General features: G+C 41.6%; 1 protein-coding gene across 4 annotated transcripts in view; it reads right to left on the reverse strand.

The window, feature by feature from the left end:
* The window catches only part of slit2 (slit homolog 2 (Drosophila)), a 120,790-nt gene extending 106,534 nt beyond the window's left edge, over nucleotides 1-14,256 (reverse strand). For all 4 annotated transcript variants that reach the window (XM_023799326.2, XM_023799328.2, XM_023799325.2 and 1 more), the window contains exons 1-4: nucleotides 12,778-14,256; nucleotides 12,015-12,086; nucleotides 11,211-11,282; nucleotides 7,764-7,835 (exon numbers count right to left, since the gene is read on the reverse strand). In XM_023799326.2, the coding sequence (XP_023655094.1) occupies nucleotides 7,764-7,835; nucleotides 11,211-11,282; nucleotides 12,015-12,086; nucleotides 12,778-12,950 (389 nt within the window). In that variant the 5' untranslated portion in view covers nucleotides 12,951-14,256. The remainder of the gene's footprint in view (nucleotides 1-7,763; nucleotides 7,836-11,210; nucleotides 11,283-12,014; nucleotides 12,087-12,777) is intronic.
* Between the last annotated feature and the right edge of the window lie 9,354 nt (nucleotides 14,257-23,610).

The raw sequence follows: 23,610 nt of genomic DNA on the forward strand, positions 1-23,610 counted from the left end.
AAAATATACTTTAAAAATGCACCATGACCCTGAACTGGAAAAGCGGTTTAATAAAATTGGCCGAATTTAAAAAATGTGTGTCGTGGGGGATTTTTCCACGTTTATAAAATAAATTATGGTTTTACGTTAAAAATGTAAGCGACAAGAAGGAAAAAAAGTAGACCTGAAAGAATAAATGTGGTGCATTCATTTTTATGTACGACAAATTTTACAGTTATATTTTTTTCATTCCATCAAGGCATTTCATAACGGTAACGTTAAATTGCAACAGATTGCGATAGCTGAACATTTTTAAAAATACACACGGGGCACTAATGTACTGTAAGTTCTCAGTTAAAGTCACATTCATAAATGATCTGCTAAGTAATTAATTATGTTCTTAAGTTACATGCCTATTCAAACTTAAGTGATCTATAAAAGGCACCGAGTGTGCAGATGCTGAATATCTAGGCAACCACTGACGTCGTCCCGATAACGGCCTCTACTTCACATTGTTAATCAAATGCCCTTTTATTTCCAAGAAAATTAAAAGTTCTCCCGGGCCGGTAATTATATTGTCAATAGTGAGCATTGTGACCGGCCGGGAAGAGAGTCAGCCTGCATTCGGCGCGTTTCCGAAAAGCGTTCCCACAACATTCCGCGAGGCGGCCCGTCACGAGGCGAGGTTAAGCATCCAGACACAAAACAAAGATCAGAGCTCCTCCACTCCTCGGCTCGGCCCCCTTTCCCATCGCTCTGTGACCCGAGTAACACCCAGAGCCCATAAACAGCAAACTTCATTTCTGCAGCATTTTGTGAGGATTAGGAACAATCGCCGCCCTGCACTGCTTCCTTAGCCCTCCCTTTCCCCCCGCAGGGTCTGGATGGTTTAAGACTGAGAACAAACAGAACTTGAATTAAGGCTTCTTTTTCTCTACCCTCAATCAACTGGGGCCAAGGAGGGAAAAGTAATCAAGCCTCACGGGCAGCCTCTGCCACTATTTACGCAGTGCAAGGTTAAAAGTTTGGGGATGAGGACAATGCACTCAGAATGAGGCTTAAAAAAATTATAGACAGACAGACAGACAAAATCTATCTATCTATCTATCTATCTATCTACCTGTTGAGCTATTTATTTGCTTGTTCTGCTTTAATTGGAAAAAAGGTAAATTTTCCTGTATAGTTATCATTAGAATATAATGGTAGGGAGCAGGGACATCAGAAGCATTTTGAATGTGGGGGGACACAGTGCTGGGTGAACTAATATTTTATGTTAAATGTGGGGGGGTCCAAACGAATAATTATGAAATGTGAGGGGGAGGCACCCCCCCTTAGATTTAATGGCGGCGACACCCATAGTAGGAAGGACGAAACCTCGGGTGGGGGGGGTTATAAATATTTTATAAAAAAACGTTAATATCATGCCCTGACTCCCCTAGGTAACCGGCTCACACAAGGACAGAATTAACCACCATCTATCCGACCTAATGTCCTTATATCCTTACGCTCTCAGACGCTCCTACAAGCGACAGGACTTAAGACCTCTTTGGGGAGATATCCTTCTCTGGTTGAACAGAAATACCATTAACATCGTCCTTGTGCTGAATGTTGTTGGCGTATAGAATACCGTAAAGAACTGTCATCCTTGAAAAATCCCACTCGAGATACAAGAAGGGAAAAGATGCAATTAAGAGGAAACGAAAATTCAGCCGTTAATTTTGAAGATAACCAGGAACGAGATGCAGGTTAATCCAACCGCTGATTTCTAAAGCCTGTCTGGAGATGCGGAAAAACAGCCGGCAGCTAAAATCCTATCAATCATCAGCAAACTACCTCCAGAAACTTTATTTTCTAGATGACCTCAGGAACGGCGGAAAGGAGAGATCCAGAGAGCTGATATTAGACATGCTCTCTGTTCCAAATTATCTTAACAGGGAGAATAAACACACACCAGGTCGATTTAAAGCCGCAGGGTGATCCAGAGTCCTGATCTGAAGGCCAGTTAGACCTTTCACAAACAATACTGTTGATAGATGTGTAAAAATGTGCAGGCGTTTGTCTACTTTTACACATCCAGCATTTTCTTCCACGTATCTTTTTGCCAGTGGATACGGAGCTTCTTTCAAGAACAGATTACAGGAGAGGAAATAAAGATTATCCGTCCCATCAACGTGCATAATACGCAGCATGAAAAGATGAAGTAGCTTGCTCACAGCAGGACTGCAAGTTCAAGGAAACTACTAGCCAACTCCTATCTGGGTTAGCGGTGAGCAGACAAAAGATAATTAAAAGACTTTGTGTTCGACAAAACACTTTTGTATCTCCATTTTTTTAATACCTCGTACCTCAATCTCGCTAAACCCCTTGGTGTCAGAAAACCAGTTGGGCGAAGTGTATTTATGGAAAATCACGAGGCATGTATTCAACTAAGCAAAAGGACATATTTAAAGAAAGAAAAAAAAAAAACCCATTCGGGCAGCTGAAGAAAAATAAATAAATAAAAGTTTCATTGTTCGCATGTCATTAACATCCCATTGAGGGACACAAAAGAAAATAACTCTGACATTGACAGGTAGACACTCCTGTTGTGCTTCTGAAATTATAGCCATTTAACTCTAATTTCTTCAGACACTCGGAGAACGATCACCGTTACCCCCACCCCCCTTCACTTTTTTCTGTCTTTGTGCCTTTAGAAACGTAAGACCTTAATATGAGCCACCTGTGTGAGTCCTCCCGCCCCCCCCAGCCCCGCTGCCTCCGCCTCCACAAGCCCTGCTGTCGCTCGTGGGTTCCTCCAAGCCCCCCCCCCCTTGCCGCTGACATCCACAACTCTGCCACGACTGACCCCGCTCAAGGACTATTTGAAGAAAAAACCCGACAGAATCAGGAGCGCGGGGCGCCCTGGGGTCACCGAGGACTGACGCCTCGCCAGCCGCGATCGTAATTATTTCTGCAAAACCACAGAAGTAGCTTATTACTGGAATAAACAAGCGCGGCACAGCAGCTCGGAAGGTAGCGCCGCAGACTCACGCCTCCGTGCTCGGGGGCTTCAGTCGTGCCGCCGTCTCCGTGTGTGGAGTTTACACGCTCGATCCATGTTTCCTGAGCTTCCTTTGGATACCTCATTCACCTGCTGCGGTCCAAACTCACGCAGTCAGGCTGACTATAGCGTCTCTATGTCGCCGCATCGTGATCGCGTGCTGTGGACAAGCAGTTTGAATACAGATGGCAATATATTTATTTACTGAGACAATATAACATACAGCTTGTTGTCGACTTATGACCTATGTGACTTACGACAAATATAGTAGACTTTACGACGGTTCCGAGACCACAAATATGCAGCCAGGACTGCATGACAGTTTCCGTCCCAACTGCTGGCAGCAATGAACTAAGAATATGGTGATAGAACGATTAAAAAACACCAAACAATATGACTTAAAGATGATATCATTTTATTATACAGCATACTATATACTTTTGCATATAAAATAAAGGGCCAAATTACGAGCAAATCTACTTAGGACCGCTCAATCGGAACCGATCATGATCGTAAATCGACGACATGTTGACGTGATTTTTTGGATGACGACCTGGTATACGACCGGGTATATATGAAGAACATATATATAAGCAAAACATACTCAACTGGTGTATGACTTCATTTGGGAACATCAGGTTAATTAAAATACAAGCCGATACATTCATGAACTGTGCCGCTGACAATGTAATTGACCCAGAGCACTTAAAATATAATGTGGCGAATCTAGAGAAGGCAGATCCTTGGAGTTTTCATCCTCTTCTAATGTACTTGTGATATCTCTGCAACCCAACAACCCTCATGAGAACTCTCCACTTTAGTTACCATAATCACTTTCTCCAGAATAAACAGTGGTTAAGCAGATGTAATTTATTGAGGACATTAAAGCTTTACTTATGCTGCCCCAAACCTCGGACCATTATCTGAAAGTCGGGGGAACGGTGAGATTTAGAGGGGCAGTAAATGTCAAAGAGGTGGGGGTTGGGGGGCGGGGATTGGCTCAAAAAGATTTTTTTCTTCCGACTGATTGGTTTAATTTCTCTGGCCGGTGGCTGCCATCGATCTGACATATCGCAGAGTGTTGCAGGCCCCTGCTTACTGCATGCGACAGCCGCTTAACCGGCTTCTGTAATGCGCCTGTATCAGAAAGGAAAAGAAATAAAGAAATAAATAAAAAGCAAAAATCCCTCAGCATCTCCCCAACCCTGCCGATGCGGTGGCAGCTATCATGGCAACTTACCGGATGAGTAACGATCCTGATGTGACGAGACAACAGTAACCGTAGCAACTGTAACCTGCGATTCCCGCGTGGCCATTGTCGGTTTTAATGCGGCAGGGGCTGTCGGGGGGGGGCAGAGAGTAAGATGAGGAGCGACGCTATCTGACACGCGGCGGGACCCGGCACTTTCGTCATGGCCGGCTGAAATTAACGCTAGAGGAATCCGTACTCGGACTGCCCGAGTCGACGTCAGGTCTCACAGTTTTACCTCGGGCCATTAAGAGTCGCATTGCACCCACCAAGCCTTAAAGGGAATTTTAGGCCAGATCTACCATCTGATCTTTGGAAAGAAACTATGATATATTATAGAACTCTCTTCATCATAGGCCAGGCCCTGCTTTTTTCGTCGTACAAATCAGAATAAGAATTAGATTCCGAAACGTTTATTTATCGCCACGTACTTTTAAGTATGAGGAATTTAGTTTGGGGTGATGTGCAAAACAAGCAAGGTCAATCAAGATAACTGACATAATAAATTATGTGTACAAATAAAATACAATAAAAAAAGCACGTCATTGTCTTTCCCTCCAAAACTTTGGTCTGCTGTCCTGGACTTCCCGCTAAGATTTTTTCCCAGACATCGCATGTGAGGGACCTTTCTGATAGTACGGTGGGCCACTTGACAAGAGAAGGCAGAGCAGGGTAGCGGACAGGAGAAATCAATGAACTGTGATCCAACAGGCCAAATTAAGCAGTCAAAATCCATTTCCTTCAGATGACCACTCAGCATGCTGTGAAATGCGCAGTTCCCCCCCCCCCCCTCCAGTAATCCTATAGAAGGTCAGCGAAAATGAGCGCCAGGGTCACCGCCGATACAACTTCTACGCAAGACACTCAACACAGCTTACGGTGTTTTCATGCTGCGCGAAAGACGCACACTGGATACGTCCGTGCACAGATTTATTTATTTTTTTAAGTGGTCAAACAATCTTCTCGATACCGCATTCAGATTAGCACAAAGACACTGAGAATTAAGGAACGGGGGGAGACGAACGTTTCGGTTGTTCATGGGCTGTTGGTAGCTGTCGCGCTTTCCAAGTGCAACAAGTACTTGCGGCTTCCTTGCATAATCCTTTCGTTTAAACCTGGTCGTTTTCACTGAGTTCTGCTAATGCACTGGCAGAGGAACGGATCTATTTAAACTCCGTCTCTGGCTCCGGTCGGCTGTAACCAGAATACTGTTCTCGAGAAAGAGCCGCGTGTCAGTCTATTGGCGTGTCCTGGAAGGGGGGGGGGGGGGAGGCACAAAAGGGAGGCATACTTGGCTGCTACTGAGGCAGTGGCCCCCCCCGCGTATAATCATAATTCATATACAGTCAGCGCCTGCTCCGCTCTCACCCGGCAGGCGAGCCACAAAACCAGCGTATGGGGCCTTTCAGCTGGCATCTGATTGAAAGGTTCAGGGGTCAAAGGTCACGCTGGATATGGAGCACAACAAATCCCTACCACAGAAAAAACAATTACAAAAAGAAAGCCGCCTTAAACGATAATCCCTGAAACAAAAAACGTTTTCAGTTTCAAGAACTTAAATCCACTAACTATCCCCTCAATATTACTCCATAAAAACTGAAGCACTGCAATAACCATCAACCAAAGAGTATTGGCCACGGCAAACAAGCTAGTACATAAATGCATGATTTTCGAGCGAAACTCTGCACATGTGCAGTTCAGACGCTGGATTCAGTAACTTAATAAACAACAGCCCTTAGGTGTGAAGAAATTATTTCATAAAAATCATTCAGGCGGACTTAATGTTATTATCCCAATGAAATTTGCCCATTACCGCTACTCCGCTAAAGCACCAGTGAACCCTACGAGGAGCAGCACCTGATGCCAGTAAGACTAAATTGAGTTAAAAAAAACAGCAGGGAGGAGCAGAAGCCCTTATCAAGGTCAAAACATGTTCATATTACAGAGGCTGCACATCTGTTATGACCAGCTCAGGTCTGCCTAATGGACGCATATCAGTACCTACAGATCCAGGCACTTGTTCAGGCCATGTGTAAAAAGCCATATTCTTTCTCATCTCCTAAAAACAGCCGTCCACGTTCACAGTTATCTAAAGTACTGCCATGTTCCTCTCACGCCACACGACAAAGGGAGGCGCGTGAGGTCTCTAGAAATGTTGGTCCAGATGAGGAGAGCGAGGACATCAGCATTAACGCTTTTTAGACAGTGGTTTTCACATTCGTTTATCGAATAAACACAAAACATCTTTCTGCTTTTTTTTTTTTTAAAGTGGTAGCTTTGCTAGGCTTCCAGAAACACGCGTCTTATCAGTCTCATATAATTACAAAAAAAGATCAGAAGAAAATAAATGTAGCTCCGGAATATAAACAGAGTACTTTATAAATAAATTCTAGAATTGACCATGATAAAACAGAAGTCTAAAGAAAAACTGCAGGCCATACAAGTACTACTGCAAAACACGTTACGTCAAACGAGATGCAGATTGTGGTATTACGCATTTTACCAATGCAAATGTTTTGCCTGCGAAATACAAAGAAAGAAATGGACACAATGCTAAAAACCACTAACAGCGTAACGAAAAGAAAAAAAAAACACGTTCGTTTTGTCAAAGTGTTTTCTGAGGGAGCCAGAAGCCTGTTTTTACGTGTCCTAGGTGGCTGCGAGCATCTATTTATGGCAGCTAAATTTGGGTGTGATGATGTAGCAAAAGTCTACTGTATAAATCAAAAAAACACAATCAACTGGAAAAAACACTGTGCACCTCGCAAGACACAAACAGCCAATCAACGGCCTCTCGGAGCGAAACATTTACACAGCCAGCGTGTCACACCTTCCCCGTTCCTCCAAGAAGCAGCAGAAATATGACAGCCAAAGCATAAACACAAAGCATGCACCCAAAAAGCCTCTTCGTGCCCTCTCGTCACACTAGCCAAAATTGTATAAACGGCACTAGAGCGACCAGGATTAGCATCAGTTCTTGCATCCCCCCCCCCCGGTTATCGATAGATGCACTGACGCTCAGACTTCATTATAATGACACACAGCAGAGGAACGTGAGAGTCCAGTGTTCCTACGGCACTAGTCCAGGCAGAATTTTCTTCTGAGCCAGACGTTTACTGTTCAGGAAGCTGGTAGCAGCTGTTTAGCTGAAAATCCGCTTTTCCCCCATTCAGGATGTAGCCCATGACATGCCAGTGACCCAGGTCCTTTCAAAAAGCAATTACTGCTTCTACTCATTTTATTTTTTTTTAGTCCGGACAGAAGGTACAGAACAAATTACAACTGTATACTATTCCCCCCCCCCCCCCCCCCCCCCAAATCCCAAGCTACAGCTGCCGAACGTATTCGGGTGGGAAATACTAGGCCAGGGTATGGGTTAATTGGAAGGATTCTAAAAACGAATATTATCCCCACACCCCCACGCAGTCGTGCATCACCTTTCCAAGTGCAGGGCGAAACGAAACCAAAACGACTGTACAGTAACCAGGAACTTACAGTCTGTAGAGCTTTGTCGTCCCAAGGAAGAGCAGTTCTGGAAAGACCTGCAGGTTATTCCGATTCAGACGCCTGAAAACAAAAGAAATATATTTCAATATAATTACAGCCCAAACTATAAATAATTTCAAATACCTGTGTGAAGTTTGTTATTAATAAATCACAAACCATGTTTGTCTTGTTTATTTATATACAAAATCACAAATCATATATACATATAAAAGGATATAAGTAAAATTTTGTAGCCTCAAATATGTATAACACAGGGCAGCAGGTAAATTATATACATGAATGTATATTCGTAAAATATCGTGTAACCCCAAGCATGTGCAGTGCGAGGCAGCAACTGTAACTTTAACACTGAGAAACGTTGGCGCAAAACAAACTTGTTAAGCGAAAAGTGAGAAGCCAGCATCTAGCAAACACGGTCACAATGGGCCGGGAAAAAAAGCAGATGTGGGAAAAACAAACAGCCATTCCGCTACGGAATTCGAAAAAAGGCCCCTCTGCTGTGCAAATAAGCCTTCAGTCACACACGACTTTGGAAAGTCATTAAAAACACATCCGCTATCCGTTTTTAACTTTACAAATATGCGCAGTATTCAAACAAATATTTTATCCTAGTGCTTACAGCAACTTTCCAAAAAAAAAGCTCAGCTGATTAACAGCTATCAGGTTCAACAGTTATATTTCACTCATTTCCTATATTACTCTGTCACCATTCTACATTATAGTATCTGGTTTTCTGGTCTGTTTTTCTTTTTTTTATATAAACATACAATTATAAGCGTGAACACTGAAATGTGAACAGTGCACAAATTAAAGACACATTTAGTTGACGTGTATTTTAACATGTGCATTTCAAATTACATTTACCGGGTACGTTATACATTTCCAGACAAAATAAGCTATAAACTGAAAATATGACACCTGCTCGGCCCTCTCTGCCTTCCCTGACATTCATCTTTGGCTCCAGCGTTTCAAAAATCTGCGTCCAACCATCACGGGGCCACTCAAGCCACCCACAGCCAACGGCTGATTCAAATATCTAAGAACGCCCCCATTGGCTGCTCCGTTTCCCTGCAGGGTCCCGATTACATCATAGGCCCTGAATTTTTAATCTCGCCAAGAAACAACCAATTAAATAATTAAGGAGCCGGCAGTGGCAAAGTGGTGCCCCAGAAGCCACTAAAAGGCCCGTGGGCCGAGGACTCGCTTCCGCCAGCTTTCTCGAAGAGTTGGCGCCACCTCCCATAGGACTGACGAAATGGTTCGGGAAAGACAGGCGTTTACTGGGAATAAGATCATACCTTCAAAAATATCCTCGCCCCCTTATCCGACCGTATGACAGCACCGACAAACGAAGAGTTTTCGTAGTTTAACTTTTACGCAAGCGTATTCGGAAAAACTACGCGCTGGATTCTAAGATTCTCTGCGGCTTTTATGCCAATGCATCACCGAACCACAACCCAAGGTGGTGCCACGTATTGACGACGTACCTATTACTAAGTTATTGTAACGTTATCCCTGTCATTAATGGTCAACTAATAACAAGCACTTGACCAAGCCCCAGACTCTTATGATAACATACTGAAGTCAAAATGTACATGCAAGGACAAGCTGACACTACTAAGCATTACAGGAAACCAAGGGAGACATCATAAGGCTCAAAACGCTATGAATCTAAATAATCTAATCTGCATTAAATTTGCCCACAGCCAGCCTCTCCACCGAAGTAAATCATATAAAATGCACCATATAACAGCATACCAGTAAACACAATTTTCCCAGCTCCCAAAATTACAGACCACATTAAACTTCTTGGGGCTTTTCTAAATGAATGTCGCTACCACAGTCTGCCCACACCGTAAAGATGATGAAAATGTTGGTCAAACGGCAATTTATACCGGAAAAAGCACAACACACATGGGACTTGCGTCAGACACAAAAGCTAGCTCTGATGCACAAAAGTTCTAGAATTTTAAAATAATACAATGAAGCATAATGCACATTGTGCGAATGTCCAACTCTTGCACATTACCATCCCTACTCTCTCCCAGTTTATTTTCTCCCACTGTGCTTTGAGCCAAAAGACGACAAAACATTGAGCAAATCTGGATGTGGCTGTTGGCCACGGCTTAGATTAAAGGAGATAAGCATGGCTGATCCATAGCACTGCCTATACCTGACAGAATCGGTCACGCCTTCACCAGTGTGACCGTCTCTAAAGGAAACCATTTTATTCCTCATTGTGGGTCCATCACTATAAATCCTTCAGCTGGGATTTTGGCCTTTCTATTACAGAAGACGATTATAAAAGATATAGCACTTCTAATAAAAGTGGCCCTAAAACGCCTGGTGCATGTTCCTTTACATTTAATCTAGCGATTGTTAGGACACAATGGAATATTTTCTGGCTGGCTCGTTCGTCAGCTTCACAAGCTTGCTGTTAACATGCTCACAGAAGTTTCGGATGATTATAAAGCAAAAGGCTCTTTTGTTGTTCTGCAGTAACCATGATATTTAAGGTTATATTCAAGTCAATGAACTAACTTTGTTCATAATAAAATCTATCACTTTCTATTAAATGTATTATAACCTTCCAATCACCACATGGAAATTACAAGACGTTATGCTGCTTGCACATTATGAAACTGCAGAGAAATTCCACACAACTGGCTCTGGCAAAAGAGTGGAACTTAAAGGTCAATAACAATCTGTTTTTTAAGCAATAAACAACAAACAGGAAAGATCTGAGTCTTTGCAGGCAACAACAGAATTATTTTTCTTTAATGCTGATATCGGAACTCTTTTTTAGTTGCATACAAATTCTGAAAAAATGTGAGGGCAAGGGAGAGTTCTCAAACTTGAGAAATTCTTCGACGATAGTTCCCTGGGGATATACTCACTGTCAGAAAGAAATGTATCTACATCACGCAGACCTCACAATCGCAGACAAAAAGGCTATTCACCACAAGGATTCTTTGTAAGAATTATGACATATTTGCAATAGGCCTCCAACTGACATTTTTAAAAAAAACGTACTCCTGATTTTGGAAATGCAACTTTTCGTATTCAATCATATATGAAAAGATTTGAAAGGAGAAGACGGCCAAGACACAACTGGGATTTTTACATGACTACATTTCTCAAACTGAATACTGTCTATATATGTCAAATAAATTCAATCTGACATCATCAATTCATAGATCTGCCACTCTGTAACATTAAAACAATCACTCCCTTTGGATAAACAGCACATCACAAAGGCTGCTGAGTCTTGCTGGGTTATATATAAATTGTAGATAGGTTATATATAAACTCATTTTTAAGTATACAGCGCTTGACCTTAAGAGAAGAAGGTCAGGGCTAAATTCCAGACACACAAAGGGAGAAAATAAACCACAGAAAAAGGCATATTGAAGTACGAGTAACGGCAGTACTCACAATCTCTCCAGTTCCATCAGGTCCTGGAAGGCTCCCCGCTCTATAGTGCTGATCTTGTTCTCCATGAGTTGCCTGGGAGGGCAGCAGAAGTTCAGCGGAGCGACTGTGAATTTCCACTCGATGTTTCGGATGGGTGCCCCAGAGAGCCCAGGTGCCTAGACAGCCCTCCCGACCAAACTCAAAGGGGCTATCCCGCACAGGGGACGCACCTCCAGCTCGCCGCCGCAGCAGGAGCGGCCGCCAGCCGACCCCCTCGCGGGCACATGTGCAAAGCGGAATCGGGAAAGCCGCCGTCCGGCCCAGGAAATCCATCCAGAACAAAATCCATTCCCACATGCAGCTCGCTCCCTAATTCATCAAGGACCCTCAAGAGCACAGTCCATGCAAGAAATTAACCTTGTGCCTCACAATCACAAACACGTGTGCTATTTCGCCGTAAATAAGCTAATTATTTCCCAGTGGGTTCATGCACATTAACATCATAACTGCAGTACTTAGCACGACCTGATGAAAATTCACCAGTTTACTACTGAGTAATTCCCCTTGTTAAGTAAACGCACTATTCAGTAACAATACTACAGGACTCATGTGATCACAGGCACATTCTTATGATTTGCTGCATTGATATACTGTAAAAGACTTTGATTAATTAATAAACAATATCATACACTTGTGACATCTAAATTGCTGGCTGTATTACAAAATTACAAGCTCATTTAACTATCAGCATAGTATTGTAATGTGCACCCCGCACACACGCTTCTGTGAAAATAAAATAAACCGTATGTAATGCAAAATACTTACAATACTCTAAGATGTCTCAGTCCTGCAAAATCAGACTTTGTAATTCTCGTGAGGTTATTTGAGTTCAAATCCCTAGTGACGAAAAGAAAAAGAATACATATTAATAACCTGAAAAATATTCATTTTAATAGTGCTTTCTTAAAAATAAATAATAAAACAGAGACTCTAATAAAGCGTTCACTGCATTCCAGAATATTTATTAATATGTGTCTCCGATGGCTTATCAAGCTGTCTTGCTTGCCATTATATTATAATTTTAAAAAGCAGTCCTTGCCTGGACATGAAGGACCAATATCACCCAGAAGTGTGGGTGCCTTTTGTAACTAATCTTGGGGTGCATATGAACCATTCTAAATGCAATATAAAAACATATTCGTGGATAATGTAGGCCTGTTTATATATTTATTTCATAAGTGAAATATTATTGAAATGTTGTAGTTCTTGTATCGCCATGTCCTGCACGTAATTAAGAATTAATAATAAAGTCCTTGTTATTAATACTAGAAACTAAAGGAGTCGTAACAATGTGTCTTTTCCTAAATGAATGAGTGTTCTGCAGGTACTTTTAAATACCGCACTGATGCGGCTTTTCGTTGCCAGTATAGAAAGCCATAAAAAACAATGGTACGCAACAGCTATATGCCCCCCTACACCTCCCACCCTTCGTTAAACAGGGGGAGCCGCAACAATGCCATAATGTTCACTTGTCGTAGCACTTCAGCCTAATGAGCGGAAGAACAGCGTGCTTTAATTATGTACTCACAATCGCTCCGTATTCCTCGGGATATTCCGCGGCACGTTGCGCAATCCTTGCCCGTGACAATCCACCGTGGTTCCGGAGCAAGAGCACTGTGCCGGGCACGGCTGGGGCTCCGCCGCGCTCAGCACGGCCAGTAACAGTCCGAAAGACAGCATCGCTCTTCCAAACGTGTGCATTTCAGCGGCAAATCTAAGCGCTATATCACGATACTCCTGGTGTTTGATTAAAAAAAAATAAAAAATAAAACCACAAATTCACGGCTGATACTTAACACCAGACAAGAAAAAAAAAAGACCAGGATCGTCGATTTTTAGATCGCTCAAATTACTCCTCCAAATGGAATGGGTTTCAGAATAAATTAATTACATTTCCTTGCTAACAGCCTAATAAGAGGTCCGTTGTCGTGATTCAGGGCACCGATCATGAGCTTCAGATAGTCAATTCTTCAGTGTCGCACGCTGATTGACTGACTGACACTGCAGCAGTTGAGTCACATAAAGTTAAAACAGACACACGCATTTACCGATACATGTACAAACGTATATATATATATGTATATATAGTAGAAAAATTAAAGCACCGATTCTTCTACAAAGTCTGGGTATCCCAGGTGCCTATATCCGACTAACTATTTTTCTGTCTTGCTCCGCACACACATCCGAAACCTTTACGCGTAGGACGTCAAGGGAACACGATATCGATTTTCCCTTCACACATCCGTCATCTTGTCACTGAAAGTCAGGCGACCAGACTGTTTAAAACCCAAACCAAAAAGTCTATGAAAGGCTAAGAAAGGGCAGGTCTGCAACATCCAAGCGATCCGCCGTCACACTTCTCTCTAACGAGTCCCCCCCCCCCCCAGCTTCTCCTCGCAGGCAGATGGGGAATTACTGCTCTCCGCTTCCGAAGAAGACTTCTCCAAAAGACACCTGATGGCAAGTAGGAAGGGATTAAAAAAAATAAAAAATTAAAAAGCTGTAGCTCCACCTTTATTATAATTGCCCACCTTGTCCGGACGAACTATTCGGGTTCGTATCGAAATATGAATGTGTAACTATGAATCATAACAATGGCAATAAATCCCAGAAGTGGTTTAGTAAATAAAGTACATTGACGAAACCAAAGCCTCGTCTTTCCAATGTGGTGAGAGTGGCTGGATGAAGATACAGAAAAAATACAAAAAAGGAAGCGCACACCATACCAGGTATGCAAAAAAAAAACCACTTAATATTTAAAACAGATACGTATGAATATACCGCTATTTATAGCTTTGTAAATCCTCTTCTTTAAACGCCGTGCTGTTGTAATAACGTTTGCTTTTAAGTTCATGGATCAGATTCTCCAGTGATAAGGGTGTCCTGCTTATAATGCGACCGACGTATTTCCCCCCTTTTTCTCTCACATGGTTTGATTTAAGCGGCCGCCGCGGCGAAGATAAACGACACGACTCGGCGCCTCCCGAAGCCAAACAACTCCCCGAACCTACATGGTTTTCTGCTTTATACCAGGGAGCGTAACCCCGCCCAAAATCCCACCCAAAAATCCCGGCTCACAGCCGTGCCTTCTGCCTTCTTTGGATCTGCACTGGGAGCAGGGGCCCTTTGACGTTACTACCAGAGGGGGGGCACCCACAAGTTGGGGTGCATGTTTTGAAATCTGCAGAAGACCGATTCGGATTGACGTTCCCCGTCCACTAAAAATAAAATATCACAGCTGGGAAAGTCATGCTGACTTAAACATGTGAATGCGTATCAGTGAATTTAGGGCTAAGGCTTTATATTATTATAATTATGGAATTAATCCCCTGTTTTTAATAATCAAGCAATGTACGCAAATACAGTGTAGTTTGAAAAATGACTATGCATTAATTAACAAAGGACACCCCGTTTGTATACACATTTAGGCTTAAGATATAAAATAATTTCAAACTATCTTGCACGAGGTACTGTAATGAGTTTTCCGCAGCGTTTCCTTGGTGCAGAACATGTTTTGAGTTTTAAAGAAATTAGTAAACGGGATCTTTGAAAATAAGCTAATAAGGCAGAGACAGAATTATTTAAATACCGCCCGTTCTGTCGGGACATTTTTAATTGGGATCATGTTTATGAATAGCGCATTAACACCAGCTCACATATTATAAGCAGTCGGTGTTTGTTGCAGACATTTCAGCTCAGTCTGCCCTGCATCACTAATGTGGCTCTTTTGTCAAAGCGCCAACTCTTTGTTTATGGGTCATCACAAAGAGAGTATATGTCCCAAGGGCAGAAGCACCTCTTGCACTAATGACCCCCCGCCCAATAAAAAAGGGGGAATACTGTGAGATGTCAAATTTACCCCATGCCTTACCCCCCAGGGTAAAGCAAAATCAAGTTGCCCGTGGGGGAGGAGGGGGCAAAAATTCCCGAAATATTCATTTAGTTAGAACATTTGTTATGCAGTCAAAGTCAAACATGGGCTTAATTTTTATATTCCAAGGCACAAAGCTCATATTTCTGCGTGAAAGCCGAATAGAAAGCAAAGCAATTTCTTGCTCAAGTGGATTACTGAATTGCGATGGCCTGCCTTTAATCTTTGATCCTGTTCAACTGGGTTTTCTAGAGCTAATACCCACCTGCGGAGTGAGGCATGCTGGGGAAGTGGGGGTGGGGGGGAGGGGGGATTTCAGCCTGACCTTCCCAGAGTGGTATCTCACTTGATGTGGCTTGTGTTGCACCTTGGAAAACTGAACTTCCAGTTCGGCACAGTATGGACTGCTTCTCTAATTTCCCTAACCTATGTCCTAGAGTATGAACCGTATTTACCAAACAATATTTCATCCTTTTTTACAGTTGTATATACTTTTTACCCAGCTTGGTGTTTTCTGTTATGTTTCTGTTACTGTTAATCCAAAACAATTACTTGATCTTTATCAATGACGTGGGATTTTTCTCATACCTGTAGCAGGCCTATATTTTAACTTAACTGCACATTTTTCTTTGCAGATTAAAAAGCGATGATCAAAATTTTTGCTTGGTTAACATCATTGTTCTTGAAGAGCAGTCTTTTTCCCTAGCTGAATTAAGTATTGCTTGCGTTCTTATCTAAGGTGAATGTTTCAGCGTGTACACAGAGTATCCCCTTAGATAAACACGTCCCGGGCTTGTAAATCATTCGGAGATGCTGTTTCATCATGACTTCTGCTCTTTCTGCGGAGACGGGTGATTTAGGAGACTAATGGTAAGGATGGGGTACACTGTCAGCTGGGCTGCCACTACGAATGCCAATGAGCGCCAAGTGGGCAGCTACAATGTAGCAGAGGAACATCAAATTAATTAGAATTATCGAATTGACGAGTTGGGTTCCCTTGGTGTCACAACATGTATCTTATTGTAGACGTTATTGTGATTTCGTTTATTTATTCTGTTTCAGTTCAGCATTTCATTATTGCATAACTCACATTATTAGCTATGTTCCGCTACTATCATTCTAATGTGATGATAAAGGATAATACAAATTTTAAAGTATAATAAGAATTGATAATGCTTCGTATTACCTAAATATATTTTTGTGCACTTAACTCGCTGTTTTGTACTGATTGGTTGGCATCCAATTTTGTTGCACATGCACCATAACAATAAAGATATTCAATTCAATCAATTCAATTCAATTAACATATACTTTGTGTTTACATTTTATTTGCCATTCTGATCGTACCAAAGTTAGCTGTTTGTAACCCACTTTATTTCCTCGCTATGTCTGTATAAGTGCCTAAGAATAATCATGTCAGGCTTTGCAAGTGACTGAAAGACTGAGTGGTTTCTGCAAGATTGTTTTGCAAGCATTATGGATTTGCAAGAGGATAAGCCTTGTTTGGTTTCTCAGGGGTGTGTACCATAGAGTGCGATGGGACATTCCGGAATGTCTGTTTTTGTTTGATGTAAATGGAAAATGGTAACCTACGAAACCTTACACTATCGGATTATCCTTCCTGTAGAACAACACTGACAGCAACACATTAGATCTCCCTCCCTAACCTGTTACCATCACTGCAACACTGTTGATCGTAATTCCTATGCTGTGTACTGTATAACCAAGGATTCTTAAATCTTCATACCTTTAACATGACAAATACATGACATACACATTTTTGCATTATGATATGTACATAATTAGAAATCTTTTCCTAGAGACATAAAATGTGACGTCTGCCTTGATAGTGGATCCAGGCTTTAATGAGTGTATCTGTTTACAGCATTCTTTCAGATAGAAATGCAGGCTTCAGCTTACAGTTCGGTTTCCAGGACTCGGTGTTGTCAAGACAGAAAACTCCCTATTCTACTATGAGCAATGTGATATGTACCAACAATCTAACACCATCAGATATTACTGTTTTCATATAAAGGTTAAGCAGTTGTTTTGTTTTGTTTTTTTTTTGCAGAACACTATACATACTGTATTTTTGTTATATAAAATTATATACACTCTACTTTTTATAATTGTTTAATTCCTTGGAAAAAGTTAAGTTTATTTTTATAGTTTTTTAGCTTAAAAATGCTGGCGAGCGCAACGATTTAAACGCCTTGAGGTATTTTCCCAAACGTGCAATTTTTCTTTGTCTTAATTGAATGTCAGATTTACCTCTCCGGCCATTAGCTGGCAAATGCATGTTGGCGTTAATGTCTGTGTAATTGTGGCTTACATGGACCCCAAAGAACCGGAATATGGGAGGAAATAATGTAAAATTGAATGGGATAAACCTAATGAGAATTATCACAGCTGGGGACAACTTAATGAGCCCTGATTGCACCAAAATCGCACCACATGTGGCCGTGTTGACACAGTGAAGAGTGCACTGTGACCAAATCGCAACTATTCAACTATACTGCCTGTTTTATCCTTTACAATTTGGTTTGTGGTATGTCTTCAGCCAGAATTTCACGCACCGTTCATTTCAGCCTGGCTATCATAGTGACCCTAATTATGTCAACTTTTAAACAGGAGTCTCTCAAAATATTTCATTATAAGGCATCCATGCATTATAAAACCTTTCAAGCTGCCAGAACCTCTTGTCAGAGATGAACTGAGATGAAAAGAGATGATCAAAGAAACAGAGATGAACTGAAACTTCTAAAGGTCAGTATATATATATATATATATATATATATATATATATATATATATATATTTGTAAACTCACAGAGCGTAAGGAGGAATCTGTTTGTTCTGCTGAATATGGTGCCGTGAATTTTAAATATTAAGAGACCGTTTAAAACAGTATCTTAGTTGCACTTGTGCAGAAGGTCAAAGCTTTAGAGGAAAGACCAGCTTTTCTCTGTGAGGAGAATGGGTATGACATGTAATTAGCCTTTGTAATCCCGTTGAGATAATAATCATTTCTTAATGACGGTGACCTCCACTAGAGCTGCCCTCTGTTATCGGGGTGGAGCATAAAAGAGGGTGGAATTTGCCGTTCGCTTAGTCTGTGTGTTGAGCTACACCAGCCTCTAGCTGCCCTCTCACGTTTACTGGCCTTGGCGTGCTTTTAGAGGACCTGAGATATGAGGCCTGAGACACTGAGAGGCCTGGGGCAAGGATAGAGACACCGGAGCGGGAAGAAAACATTTACAATAATACAAAACAGCTACAAAATGTACAAGAATTCACTACCAAAATAGGTGGGCTTCCAACAAGTTCTTATATATATATATTTTATATCATGAAAATGTAAAACTTTTCCTGTTGTTTATACAGTCTAATATCAATTCATCCCTTCTCCAAACTCTTATCCAGGTGACACAGGAAGATCCCAAAATCCAAACCACATTTTCCTTAGGCCTGCCTAGGAAATGTGGCTGTTTTTGAGCTATGTAGGATATAGAAGGGCTGTTAACTCTTACAAACAGTCCTTCAGTGTGTAACAGAAGTGCTATGGCCATTTACACATCATTAATTCTTATTTTTATGCACATTATGATAATAGACCCTTCATTGATTGTTATGCCACTTAGTATTTAAGGCAATAATTGTGATAGATTTTTTTTTTATTATTATTTTTTTTGTTTATCATGGATTTGAACACAAATCAACTCCATGTCTACGTTTTTAAAGAGCTGTTTTCCATGAATAAATATCGTCACAATCAAAAATAGTAATAATAATATAGATAAACATTCTATTTAATATAATGTCATGCTTTGTGCACTGAAGTGTAATGCAGAAGTAACGTAAAAGTAAAAAAATTCTTTTCCATGTCTGCGAATTTCTGAATAGTCTCGGAATTATTTCGGAATGATTGTGCAGTTGTAGCCGAGTCAGCCGACGCCGCTTCGGTAAACATACCGTGGACAATCTGAAAGCGTGTTGACGTGTTAGATATGCACGGCCGCATGTTATAAATGAAGAGCAAGGAGGAGAGCCTGGGGAACTGGGTGTGTGTGATTTGTCTGGTATTGGAAGGTGCGGATGGGGGTGGTGGTTGGCACAGTGTGGGCTGGGGCGTCTGCGCTAAAGACAGAATTGTGGGAAAAATCAATACTGCTTTAGACGCTCCCCTGTCCACCAAACAGACAATCAGTCGCTTCTGACTGAAGTCCTGTCCGGCCACCGCCCCCCCGCATTACCGCCCCCCCGCATCACCTTTCCTGTCTCAGATACCATAGCTGAAATGCCATTGCCTTCTTCATCACTGTGGCTCCAGGTGATTTTGTATCTGTTTGGTTTCATGTGAGTGGGCCTGAATCTGCTTACGGTACATTCTAAACTCCTCGCATCATTTTCTTCACTGATGTCACATTTTTATCGTCTTTATTTAAGTCACATGGTCGCACTGGCCAACTAGCATCGGTGCTACTGTAAAAGAACCAAAGATAATATACCACATGTTTTCTGGCTGTTTTTTTTTTTTAATCTATGACTTCATTTAACTGAACAAACATACATCAGACTGGGCTACCTCATGACTGTTCGTTAAGGTAGACAATTTATTAGTAGAAATGTAACAATTTTTTCCAGAGTAATTGCAGAGTCTAGAATCAATAATGATTGAAAGTGTTAATATTTTATAGTATAAAAGTGCTTCATGTATTTATACCTCTATATATATACACACACATACACACATTTTATATTATATATATATATATAGTGTGGCATATACATATAAACCCACACTGCATATGTAAATATACATGTGTAAGAGGGTCTTCACACTTTATGTTACGTATGTTATTTATTCACTCATTTTATTTAGTGAACAAATTTGATTACGATTCCCATTGGGTTGATTGCAAACGTTTTTTAGCAAACTGACAAGACGCCGCTGCCTTTCCTCAAACCCTTGATCTCTTCCGTCATGTTCCCTAAGGGAAAGCGGCTTTTCGTTATAAGTGTTTATGCTCGTACAAATTCGGCTAATCGCCACGGCACTCCGCTTCCCGGCGGCGTCGGATCCCAGGCGGCCTAGCCTTCCGTGGCGGCCGCTCAATGCAGCTCGCTAATACGTACGTCTCCGCCTCATTCAGCGTGAATGTCTCCCAGCATTGCGGGAACCAAATCTCTCAATTTAATCAGCCCAAGCAGTTCACAGGAAAGCACCGGTCCAATTAAATTGGCCTGAGGCATTACTCGGGCGAAAGGAAAACTTTCCGTTTCTTCGGAACGTGCTTCTGATTTTAAAAGCGGCTTTTCCCTGAGTAGATGTTGCACTAATAAGGTTTTTTTTTTTATTAAAGAGGAGGTTTTGTCCAGTCGGATGTATGAAAAGACATGAATGGTTTGCTTAATTGTTTGCGAGGCCCGCAGCTAACTGAGTAATAAACTTCCACTAGTGCCTTTTACTTCAAAAGGAGGCTTTGCCCCCCCTCCTGCAAATAGCTTTCCCTGGAATTCCACATCTATCCCTCTGCTTTTGAGTGGTGCTGTACAGTAAATGAAAGAAAACGGGTAACTGGGACCAGGACGAGGGCCATGTTATTTTCAATCCTGGGGAGGGATGCCGTGCGTCTGTTTCAGCTTTCAGCTCCCTGTCCCTCCCCAAGTGAATGACCAGTGTGCTCTTTGTTGTCGTTGTCTGGTGCCAGTGGGTTAATTGAGGTTGCGTTATTGGTGCCGGTCGCCTCGCAATGCGACCTTGCCAGTCAGGCGTGGATCCATTATCAGAGGCAAAAATACTTCTTATTATAGAGATGAGAACGTCTATTGGCTTATGAGTCATTTTTCAAGTGCAAGAAATGCCAAATTCATATTGTTATATTAGCTGAAGAAGGCGTATCTTCAAATAGCACATAAAAGAGGAGAGATTGCATGTTCACGATAGTATTAAACTCATTTGGGCCAACATGAACAATGGCCTTAGTCACCAAATTGATTTAAACTGATACTTTTGTTATTTTCAAAAATGTAATATTTGCAAAGCAAATTGCATTACAGGCATTTCCTGATGTCCCTTCTCAGAACACGACAAAAAACAAAAAACGCTAGCTTAAACAAGGCTGTGAGTCGCATCATGGGACAAATAATGAGGGGACTTTTAATTTGAAATACATTTGGTGGCACAGGTTTGCTGCTCGAGAGTGGTGCTGACAGGGAGCACATCCCGTGGAATAGGAATACTCCTTCAGGCCATATTTTGCTAGAAATGAAAAAGTACATGCAATCACTACACCCAAAATGCAAATTTAATAAATGATATATAAGCGAGGCCTGGAACAGTTGGCGAACATACTTTTAAGACACTTCAGCAACAAACCGTAGCTAAATGTGTCTCTACTTCTGCTAGTTTAAGGTTCCTAGCAACGACCCGGTGCTTATGAAACATGTCATACTAAAAGTATACAGATTAACGAGTAATTAGATGCCGGATTCGAATCAACAAAGTTCCCTGGTGTCCCTTATATCTACAGAAGGGTCAGGAACAAAGCAGGCCCTGCACATGTGATTCCTCAGGAAGATGCTAGCCTCTCAGGTTAGCCCTGTTCCCATAAGAAAAACCTGCAGTGTTAACATGCATTCTGGGCACATACTTGTTCCCCATTCAGCCAGCGTTCCTGAGTGTGAACTCTGAATGGGTATTATATTTAAAGTGCCCCGCTCTTGAGTCTGAATTCTCAGATTGGCCTGGCATTTTTAGGAACATGCGTTTGTCGTTTAACCCCCTAATTTTGCAATCTAAATGTCTTTCCTGTATGTGATTATGCTCTTTATCCCAGCATAAAAGAAAAATGTCTTGCGGAAATCTTACACTACAGCCGCTGGTGGAAAGTCTAAACTGAATTATCTCATTGTTTTTTATAAAGATAAATAAGAGTGAGACTTTTGTTACCAAGGGTAGCTACCAAGGGACCCTTGCATTTTGGATTAATTAGTTTGTAAATTAAAACTCTGAAAAACACAGATGGATCTGGCTAAAAGCGAGAATAAGAGTAATAACATTACATATTTCTTCCGCGCATGCTGGGGTTGGGGGCTGGAAACCTTCGACGTCCAGCCTGGGGACCAAGTAACAATTAAACCCGATGACTTTTTCTCCACCGCTTCAGAAATGTCTCTGATGTGCTGCAATTTATAATAAAATGAGCTGGTAAAAACACAGACACGGTGTTTAACGGGTCCAAAAATTTGTTGGTTTTGACCACTGCATTCCAAGTTTGAGCATTTATATTTATTAAAAACTTACGAAAGTGCTATGGCATTTTTTGTCTTTGCATTAGCTCGCCGACATGCAGTTGAATATATCACTCTCTAGAGCATTAGTGTACTTCAACTATATTACATTTCCACATTTCAATTTTAATCGCCAGTTTCTCCAGGCACTGGCTAACCCCTGCTTTCTCGAAATGTACGTCACTTTGGATAAAAGCACTTGCTCAAAAAACACTAAATAAAATAAAATTACCATAATGAAGCTTTTATGAATCATCAGATTTTTAATTAGGTTGTAACATTTTGTAAATCATTAATCGGCAATTATAAACAAGTTATAACAAAGTTTCTTTTTATTAATGAGTTACTACCATTTATAAGTGGCAAAAGTGAGCCTTATTGTAAATTGGAACCGGTAGATGTTTTAATAAAAATAGTTCCTGAAGCACCATGTATTCTATAATCCATTCTAGAAAATAAGCGAGAGGAAAATGCGAATAACTGAACAGCCGCTGTGCCCGCTACACCAACGGCCGACGGGCCGCAGTGCTTCAGCTGCGCGGTGAGCGCGGCTCTTCGAACAGCTCTGGCGTGTTGATAGAGCGTGTTCTGCGGCTGAAGAGCAGATGGCACCTCCCGGACTCCAGTAAGCATGGATCTCCGGTCCGGCCAAAACCCCTCTGCTGGCACACCGTGTGCCGACACACAGCCTCGCAGAAGACACGACTACGCTGACCTTAGCTGGCAGTCGCACACGAAAGGTACCGCATCGTCTGTAACAACGAGCCAGTGCAGAAATAATAACGAATCAACCGATCTGAACAGTATACTGCATGGCGTCACATTTAAATATCAATTAAGTAATATTTCACGGGATATTTAAGTAGCAGGCCATGAAAAGGCCGTAAAAATTCGATATATGTAATATGCATTTTTTTTGGCGGGAATTTGATATTTTCTCTTGTCAACCTCTAAAAAAAAAAAATCCCCCAAAATGTAATTACTATGACAGCCTGAACCAGGTTTACTGTATTCATCTGTCTTGTCATCCCAGAGTAAAACGTTCTTTCCCAACAGAACAGTTAAATGCTACAATGTCCGTGCAGACCTGGATTGCTTCGTAGAGACCATTTTGGACCTGAGTAAGCGTTTGCTTTGCCAAGGAAAGCATTTGTCCGTTAAGCGAGTGTGTCTTATTCTGGCAGTCTCTGATCGCTG

Source organism: Paramormyrops kingsleyae, chromosome 25 (assembly GCF_048594095.1).
Source record: "Paramormyrops kingsleyae isolate MSU_618 chromosome 25, PKINGS_0.4, whole genome shotgun sequence".
Taxonomy (NCBI): domain Eukaryota; kingdom Metazoa; phylum Chordata; class Actinopteri; order Osteoglossiformes; family Mormyridae; genus Paramormyrops; species Paramormyrops kingsleyae.